General features: G+C 35.4%; 1 protein-coding gene across 1 annotated transcript; it reads right to left on the minus strand.

Moving 5' to 3' along the window:
• Nucleotides 1-2187: 2187 nt before the first annotated feature.
• Nucleotides 2188-4622, minus strand: LOC126964832 (uncharacterized). Its single transcript, XM_050808143.1, has 3 exons — nt 4181-4622; nt 3374-3575; nt 2188-2917 (listed from the first exon to the last, which is right to left on the minus strand). The coding sequence occupies exons 1-3, from the start codon at nt 4422-4424 to the stop codon at nt 2230-2232; spliced, it is 1134 nt and encodes a 377-aa protein (XP_050664100.1). The 5' UTR covers nt 4425-4622; the 3' UTR covers nt 2188-2229.
• Between the last annotated feature and the right edge of the window lie 5329 nt (nt 4623-9951).

Genomic DNA, 9951 nt, shown 5'->3' on the forward strand with positions numbered 1-9951 from the left:
ACTTTAGGCATGACACCGTCATGTTGAAATGGCTGATTAACTGTTATCTATGATAGAAAGACATCTATGTGACGTCAAATCTATAAAAGTACCTACGAGTATTGAGGCTTTCACAACCATTGCCTACTAATTATAGGTTAATACATATTTAGATTATATTATCAAAAAATAATACATACCTACCGTTCAACCTTCAGTTTCCTGAAATCCGAACTTTATATTAAACGATCTTCAAAAATAAAAACTAACGGAAAACCTTAACCTTAACGGCGTTACAAAACTTGCCGTGAAATTATACCTGAAAATAAACCAAGAATATGTAAAATGTTGACTATATTGCTGGTAACACTCAACACTGTCAATACAATGACCCGTTCCTCTAAAAAAAAAAATAATCAATTCAATGATCATTCTGAAGTTTTCCGAATGTCAAGCAGCCATGCAAATAAACGCGGGAAACCATACATAATTACCTATATCACGTCCGAATAAACCAATCTTATGCAAAATCTCTATTTGTAAACATTTTGCATATTCGATTATTCTCAGGTATAACTAATTAACTATATGCCAATTTTATTTGTCATGACGTAAGAGTCCAGAAGCATCGATAACATTTATTGATGATAATTTAATCTTTAACCTTTTTGTTTTTTATTTACACTTCACTAATTATTGGTCCTGTTATTGATGCAAATCGACATTTGATATATTTGATATTACCTACTACTTTATTTATACACAAAATTTTAGAATAACAACAAATGCAAAACGACAGCACAGCGCCGGCAATAGGAACTGTTCGAAATGTATCACACCACGAAAATAAATTATATTATTGTTGATGTTGATTGTTAATAAATTGCAAATAATGTAAATATCAAATAAATTCTGTATTTGTATTTGACTTGTTTATTTTATTATTCAAACACTTATACCTATATACAGCGTGGCGCAACAATGTCGAGATTAAATGAACACACGTCTACGCTACGTAACGGTAATAATATTTTTTTTAAATTAAAGTAAAACATTTAATCAAAAAAATTACACATTTAAAAAACAAAATTTTTACTATCCTTACGTGGGCTTTATTCACCTTCTTCTTCCATCTATCTATTCAGACTTCTGACGACTACGACAGCTCACGGTATCTAGATTACTTATAGGATATTGCGAAATGATGTTAAGAATTTATAAAAAATTTATTTATTTAGGTGAATTACGTATTTATATTTTTGATTTTTTTTAAATTACGCTTTTTTATAATTACGGTTAAGTAGCTCTACCCGAGTGTTTATTTAATGTCGCCAATGTCTCTACTCTATACAGGATGATGTCCCAAAGTTATGGGACATGAAGGGGAAGTACCTTAAATATAGTAGATAGGATAATTTACTGAAAGAAGACTTTTTTTTTAAAAGTTAGTAATTCTGCATTCAAAGATTTTCTAAAAATTACTTGCCTCGTCTGGGAATCGAACCGACTTAAATGTAATAACTTAAGTCCCATAACTTTGGGACACCTGTATAATTCTTTAGTTCTTTGCCACCTGTGTGACGAACCCGATGTCGTGAAGACCATAGGAGTTGAGAGTGCATTGGATGGGACATGTAAAGTACGGTAAAGGCAATCCTGGCAGAACTGTCGCAAGTAACATCTTCGTTTGCGGGATGGCGTTGACCAGGACAACCAGAGAGAATTGCGCAGAGTAGTATGTAGAGGTTTTTCTTGACCTGCTCAGGTAGCAATTACAGCATCGCACTGGCACAAATATAAGCCCACATAGAAGGCCGGCCATGCGACCATTTGTAGCATGAGAGCTTTCAGTGATGATCACTAAAGTATCATCAGGTTACCCATATTATGGTTGTTTGTCCTTGTATCTCAAAAGCTTTTTTCACATTTAAATTGTACACTTTTGCCAAGTGTGTGTAGATGGCTGACTTTTTGAGATTATAAATTAACCATTCTTCTAAGCTGTTGGAATACACTTTTTTATGACAAGATATAGCTAAAAGAGAGTTCACCAAAAAAAGTGTACATCGGAAAATTTGCCTTTAACAGATAGAAAGAAATGTTTTATTGTTACTAGGAGAACATAAAGCAGACAATGAAATGATATATGAGTAAATGCATAGCCTTTATCAGAAGCTCTGTATATGGTGGTGAAATAAGAAAAACATATATAGTAAAAATAAATATTATTTATGATACTAATATTCAAATTCATTTCTTTGGATTTGCTTGGTACAGTCTGCTGTTCAGTTTCCTCTGTTTCTGCTTTTTTGCTGAACTAACTAATATTCTCTTCTCTTCTTCTAACATCAGTGGAGGCAAGGAGATCTTTCTGAGATTAGTGCGAGCAAACATTCCATTGTGTATATCTGTTGCATACATTTGGTGGTTTGGAGGCTCACTATTTCTGGCTGTAAACACTCCTTTTCTTAGTGTATTGCACTCTGTTGAGTTGATATTAAGGTTTCTGGTATCAAAAGAAATATATGATTTTGCACTGTTCCTTCCTAAATTTATAGAAGATTCTGGTCTAGATGACCTCATCCACCGTGATGAAGCAACTTCTGATCTAAGTACAGATTGATTCTGTTTTCTCCTCGGTAATGGACTCCTTATCTGAAGCGATGAGATGTGTAATAGTGAACTAAATCTGTCAGATATTTCGTCTGTGTTCATTTTATGTGAAAATTTTTCTCGACATAATGTAGGCTCATAGTCACCTGACGAAGATGTTCTAGGGGAATTTGTTGGTGTGACATCTGCACTACTTTGTGACAGTCTTTCCTCACTTTCACTGTACTGTTCGTAATTATTATAATTTAATGCTATTACTTCTTCATTCGAAATCTGTCTGAAATACAATTGTTTCTCAGGTCCTGGTAAGCCTTTTCCAACTACCCTAAAATATAAATACTTTTATAATATAATATTATAGTCATTACAAAACATTATAATAATGTTCATTTTAAAGTTGTGTGTGTGAATAGAAATAATAGAATCAGAATAAGCAATTTTAAATATCAAACAACCCTATCAAACACATGAGGCGTTTCAAAGTTCAACAAGCAACTCACAATAAGAAAATCATTATAATGAGTATTTTACGAATTTAGAATATTAATATAGTACAGCACAGTCTACCCTACGTACCCTATCTACACTACGAAGTTTTAACCTAATCTAGAATAATTATGTGATTGACAAAAAACTGCTGCAACTTCAGAGCCTTATACAATAGCTCCATCAAGGCTATAAATCGAGTCTGTGCATTTCAAATCCAAAATTGAGAATAAACGAATTTCAAATAGTACACCTATCATAGGTATAGCTTTTATTTTTTAGGTAAAATTCATGCCTTAGATGTAGATGTAACTCCTGCCATTGTTTACATTCTTCAATCATCTGTGGCCGAGTGCATTTCTCTCCCTCTTCCTTGTAAAGAGTTCTCTCAATCCGCTCCCATTCTTCAGCTAATATCCTAGTTGCTTCTGCAGTATTTCTTCTCAACTCTGATCCTGCGCTACTATCACTTTCTTCGCTAAGAAAATCTGGTGTCCCTGAAAGAAAATTTTTATGACAATCTTTATCAATCCAAATCAAACCAAACTGTGTAATTTATATAGATTTTATATAAGCTTAATAGGAACTCAATTGACACCACACAAGATTTACTTTTATTATTACTTCCAATAAGAATATGATTATTTCTTTTATTCTTATGTCATAAGCAGAATACTATTAAGAAATAATACTGTACTTTATTGCTCAAAAATGATATACCAAAAGTATTAATTTACTGACAACACAAGATTAATAAAAAAACCATTTATATAGTGTAAAGTAAAATAGTTGAAGGGCAAACACAGCAATATAAACAAAGTGACCAGCAATAGCAATATAAACAATGAGGCAAAATTTAAAGCCATACTATATAAAAAAAATATAATTAATTTCAGTGTCAAATAACTTTTAATATGATTAGGTATATCCTGGGTAGAAGAGCATAATAGTTTATACTGATTCCACATAAACATCATTTTACGAAAATAATAGAGATAATTTCTATAAGAAACTTTGCTGTTAAAAAGCATATAGCAACATGTTAAACACAAAGGCAGCAAATTTATTTCATTTGCTTTAATTAATCTCGGGATTAACTTACCGATTTCACTTTCAGAGAAGAAATCTGAAAGAGGAGAACTGGATCGTTCAAATTTATTTCCTAGGTAGTGATGATCGATAGGATATACTAAATTCCTGTTATGAATACTGTCAGGGTTTGCTGATAATACGGGCAACTGCGACGGACGCGTATTTTTGTGTTGTTTTCGAAGTGGTAAATAATCAACAAACGAAGTCAATTCAGATTTTTCACGAGCTGATAAATAGTTCCGAACGGACATCATCACACACAGATTTCAGCGTTACTCATTATCGTTCCTAACAAAAAAATACGATTGGCGGATGTAAATAATATACAGGACATTTAATTTAATGAAAAGATATATTTGCCTTAAAAAATAAAATGTATTTATATTGGCTCTATTTCAAATTATTGACAATTTAATGTAGTATGTACATAAAGTTTGGCTCTGGAGTCTAGCCTTAGAATATTGACACTATATAAGTGCCTCTTTTAGATAGCAATAGTTTCGACAGAAGAACTACATTTTTTTTTAATTTATTTAGTGGCACGGGAAGCAAGTCCTTAGAAGAAGAACTACAACACCTAAGGTGTTGTCATATTAATATAATGACTAAAAGTAGGCGTGAGGGGTCACGGAATTAAATCGATATCATAATGTCACAGACGATTTGAAATGTAAATGAATTAACATAACATTATAATTTCATAAAATCACTTACCCTATTAAAATATACTACAGTCAGAACTTTAATAATGATAAGGAAATATATTGTGTTTTATTTGTTATTTCTATTCACATGTACTTATTTTCTTTCATAAATCTAAGTTTTTAAAATATGTACAAAAACTATGTATTATATTATTAGATGGATACAAAAACAAAATATCATAAACTTGTAGTGCCGCCGGCAGCGGAGTCATGCACAAGGGCCAAGCTATTGGTGGCAGGGTGGCAGGCAGAGGCATCTGTATTTGATCTTTGAGCCAACCGCTTAGCGAGACCTTTTTTATATATTGATCGAGGCTCTTCGCTATAAGAACGCCGTAAGCTATATCCGGGCTGTGATGGTCGAGTCAACGTCTCGTCGGTCGTTAGCCAAGTTAAAGTACTAGCTGAACTTGTCCTTCTCAGCTTCCATGTGGTAATCTTCATGGGACAGTGATTTTGATGAGGACAGCCTGTATCGGTTAACCATCACATTGCCATGCTAATAGAGACGACAATAATCCTGCCCGTAATAATAGACCATTCCCAAGAACCAGCGCTGGTACGTATTTATAGAACGAATCATTATTCGACGGTATTTCTTTAAATGTTTTTTTATTTTTAGCTTTTATTTTAATGCTCACCTCTGCTGTGTAGCAGTCTTAAAATATTGTTTTTTCACTGTAGATATTTATTATCCCTTCAATAGGTACTGTAGGTTCTGATAATATGATCCCTTTATACGTCGAATCAAACAATTTTAAATAATATATTTTACTGCAAAGAACTCATGTCTCAATAATGTATGTACAAAAAATATGTAATAAATGACTGTATAAATTTAAAAAACCAATACATAATAACCGGTAAAGAATTATGAAACATAAAATTAATAAGAAACTATCAATATTCTTCATTCCTATTTTAGTTTTTTTTTATGCACTGCGAGCACTGCATAGTGCTATCACTGTAGAAAAATTCGTTCCGTTATGGACTACCAGTATACTACTGCAGTACCCTAGGGAAATTTATGACGCCATAAATCGCCACCATATTCTACTGTGAGCACTGGCGTTTTCGAGGTAAGGTACTCGCAGTACTTTGATCACGTTTTCAGTCAAAACCAATCGAGTGCCTAACGTTTTATAAACAATACCTACAGTTTAATCCAAAATATTTTTAATTTGACAGTACTCCAACAACAGTTTTTTTAATGAACTAGAAAACTTTAATACACTCATTTGAATGCTGAGTCAAAAAATGCAGCTATACTGACAGTATACGGGATTGCGTTCCGTTTTAAATAGTAACCAGTTTAACTGGCTATAAAGGAACGGATTCACAGTATACTAAATTGACGTCACACTGTACAGTGGTCGCAGTGCACATCGGCAAAAGCGGGCCGCTTTTACCTACCTATTGCGAGGCTCAGGGCGGCAGTTCTTTGCGAGGCCCTTTGTCCTTTAAAATTGATGTTTGCGGCTTTAGTAAGACTACAATCTTTGATTAAAGCACAATAATCTAACGAATGAGCTACGTCATTTTCGATTGAAAGAATAGGAAGTGGCAGGTTACGCGCACTTTGACGACAATTATATAAAAATAATATAATTTTGAAAATTTCTTCCGCATTCAATTCATGAGCTTCATCTTTCCCTTCAATGCCTTTTTTACGTCGTCTTCTGACTTGTTTAAACTGTCTGTCAATATCATTTTCCTTAGCTATTTCTCTCGATGTTATTTTGAGAATTCAGATTTTCCATTCCAGCAGTCATGGATAGACTTGGGCTCAGATTCGTGTTATTGACTGGATAGCGTTGACGGCGGCGCTGTAACATACTGCAAACAAGAGTTGACGGACGAAATGAAAAACAGAGATTCCCCGAGCGATAGAGGAGCAAAACATTATGTCGCGACTCCCGAGCTGACTGTGCTATGTAATTAAAAAACCGATTATCAAGTTTTTCCAGGCGCAATAATCAAGTACCTACTATATAATGAATACTTAACTTATGTGTTGAATGAATGAATAGTTATCTAATTGTATTTGAATTTACCGTAATGTTATAACCTTAATAAGTAATTAAGGATCAAAATAAAATAAAAACATTTTTTTTAACTTGCTTGGGTTGTTGCGCGAGGCCCCTGCAAGAGCGAGGCCCCGGGCGATTGCCCCGTTCGCCACCCCCTAAGGCCGCCACTGCATATCGGAACATACCCATAGTAATAAGGTGCCAATTAGTACTTATATGTAACGTGACTGCACGAGTCATTGCCAGGGTATTTTTTTTCTTAATTTTTAGTAGTTTTACGGACCATACCTTGCCTGCACCACACACATTTTCACAAGTTCTTGTCCCGTTGCTCAGCTTTGCCTCCCATAATATAGCCGGAGAACGTACTTCCCTCAAGTAGATCTCCTAGCTCTGCGTCGGTAACTGCGCGCTTCTGGACTCGCGCTGGCTCACTATAATCGTTGCTCGTCTTTGCATTAACCGATTTGTTCTTTTTTTCTGTATGCTTTTATTATGTCTGCAGGTTTTATGCTTAATAATCTAGCAATATGTAGTCACCAACTCAGTAAAATTTTCAATGTCTGCTTCACTCTTTCCGCATATTTCAATATAATTCGCTATTCATGTTTTTTCTAAATGGTAAATTTTTACTTCATCTCTTCATTTTTCAAAGATAAGTTTTTGATGGTATTTTTGAGATATTTGTTTTGATTATCCATCCTCTTTATGTCTTCTTCAAATGATCTCATCTTATCTTCATATTCAACGATTTTGTCTGAATAAAATTGAAGTGTACGTTGTAGTTCTTCTCTTATGATTTCTCGATCCTCCCGCGATATGTCCAATAACATCTGCTGAGTGATGTTGTTGGGAAGGGGGGAAATAGGTGTGATGGTCTCGGTGGTACACACTTATGCTAGTAGGTTTGTACCAATAAAATGCCGAGACAGAGCCGATAGCGTACGCCTAAGTGTGCAAAGTTAGGCTATCAGACGCGCACCTTAAAGTCCTATCTTACACGTGCTTGCCACTGCCAAGCTACTGCCGCGGCGAGACGGTGGGCCCTAATCTTGTGGGTCGTCCCATGCCCTGGGCAATGTCCTGGCCTACAACGAGCTTTGCACACTCCATCTACCTCGTGGCCTTGATAGCAAAGTAAGAGGGGCAAAGGCGAATATTCGGCGCCTTAAAACTGAATATCTAGCTAAGGGAGAAAACCCCGACAGAAAAACCAATGTGCGGCCTGAAAGGGTCGCATCAGTACCGTAATCCTGTGAAAATATTTCCAGAGACGGGGGTCTAAAACTTCGCCGTTTGGACTGCGAGGAAGATAAACCTCTATAAAAAAATCCCTAATCCTACAGTGCGGGGCGCGCTAAAAGGATGAATGACTGACAGGAGAGTCAGCCCCTAGCGACCAACTCGACGTACCAGGCGACCCGTCGTAGTAAATAGCCTTATCCTGAGAATGGGCGTCACCTCAGGAGCGACCCCTTAGAGCGACCCTACTCGTGGGAACAATATGAATGATCTTAATAAAAACCTAAAAACTAAACCTAACTTATTAAATACCAACTCAACAGAGATGTTAACTCAGCAGATATTCCATAAAGGAATGTTCGAAAATAGACCTCGCTCGAACTCAATTAGCGAAATTCCTCTCTCTAGACCTCAACAATGCATAAATAAAATATCACAGGACACAGAGAACAGAAGCAATACGAACTGGAAAGAAGTAACGGGGAAGAAACGGTTACGGTCCAGCCCAGATGGTACCAAAGGACCATCGAAACAAAGAAAACTAAATAATTACTGGCTGTCCCATGCACAGCCAATATCTACATCAAACAGTTTTGCGCAACTGAAAGACGACGAAACTGAAGAATCAAGCCACGCGCAAAGAGAAAAGCCCATAAAGCCTCCCCCTATCTTCGTTGATAAAGTTGAGCATATACAACCACACATCAGCCTACAAAATTAGCACATCCCTGACAACTATGAACTCAAGGTCTTTAAGAACGAACAAGTCGAAATCCAAACACAAACATCAGAAGCATATAGAGAAGTAGTCAAACAACTTGAAATAAAAGATACTGAATTTTATACTTACAAGCCTAAACAAGAAAGAAACTTTAAAGTGATTCTTAAAAACTTACATACACCGATTTAACCGAAATAAAACAAGCATTATTAGAATTAGGTCATGAAAGCGTTAACATTTGGAATATTAAACATAGACAAAAAAAAAGCACTACCAATGTTCATTGTTGAATTAAAACCAAATGATAATAATAAAAGCATATATCAAGTCAAGAGTCTCATAAATTGTAAAATAACCTTCGAACCTCCCCGACCTAAGCGTGAAATACCACAATGTGCTAAATGCCAACAGTATGGGCATACAAAGGCTTATTGTGATAGAAATCCTAAGTGTATAAAATGCGCAGGAGATCATTTGTCGATAGAATGCCCGCGAAAGACTAGATCTGATCAAGTTAAATGTGTCTCATGCGACGGGAATCACCCAGCTAACTATAAGGGCTGCCAAGTATACAGAGATCTACAAAAAGTTAAATTACCTGGTTCGCCAGGGATAGCAAAAAAACGTCACCTATTAAGATCTGACTCTATACGAAAGGCAGAAGAAATTCGAAGGTAATTGACAAACAAGATAATATCCCAGAAACAAACTCTAGCACAAATGACACTCGTGAGCTACTTATAATGATGAAGCAAATGATGCAACAACTTACTACGATGACAAACCTCCTAATAACACTCACGACAAGATTGACAATTTCGACTCCATAAAAATTGTCATCTGGAATGCCAATGGGCTGTCCCAACACACCCTCGAGGTGAAAACATTTTTAGAATTGCATCAAGTTGACATACTTCTAATAGCAGAGACTCACTTCACTAACAAGAGTTATTTTAATATACATTCTTATAAATTTTATCATACAATGCACCCTGATGGTACTGCACATGGCGGAAGCGCTATACTGATATAAAATAATATAAGCCACCATGAGACTACTAGCTATTGCAAAAGCTAAATTCAA

The sequence above is a fragment of the Leptidea sinapis genome, chromosome 6 (genome assembly GCF_905404315.1).
Source record: "Leptidea sinapis chromosome 6, ilLepSina1.1, whole genome shotgun sequence".
NCBI lineage: Eukaryota > Metazoa > Arthropoda > Insecta > Lepidoptera > Pieridae > Leptidea > Leptidea sinapis.

Excerpts from the sequence above, each read along its gene's own strand:
- LOC126964832 (XM_050808143.1), bottom strand. The coding sequence starts at position 4,424 with ATGATGTCCGTTCGGAACTATTTATCAGCTCGTGAAAAATCTGAATTG. Across the intron at positions 3,576-4,180 it reads CTTCTCTGAAAGTGAAATCG|GGACACCAGATTTTCTTAGC; the intron begins GTAAGTTAATCC and ends ATTTTCTTTCAG. Across the intron at positions 2,918-3,373 it reads GAGTTACATCTACATCTAAG|GGTAGTTGGAAAAGGCTTAC; the intron begins GCATGAATTTTA and ends TTTATATTTTAG.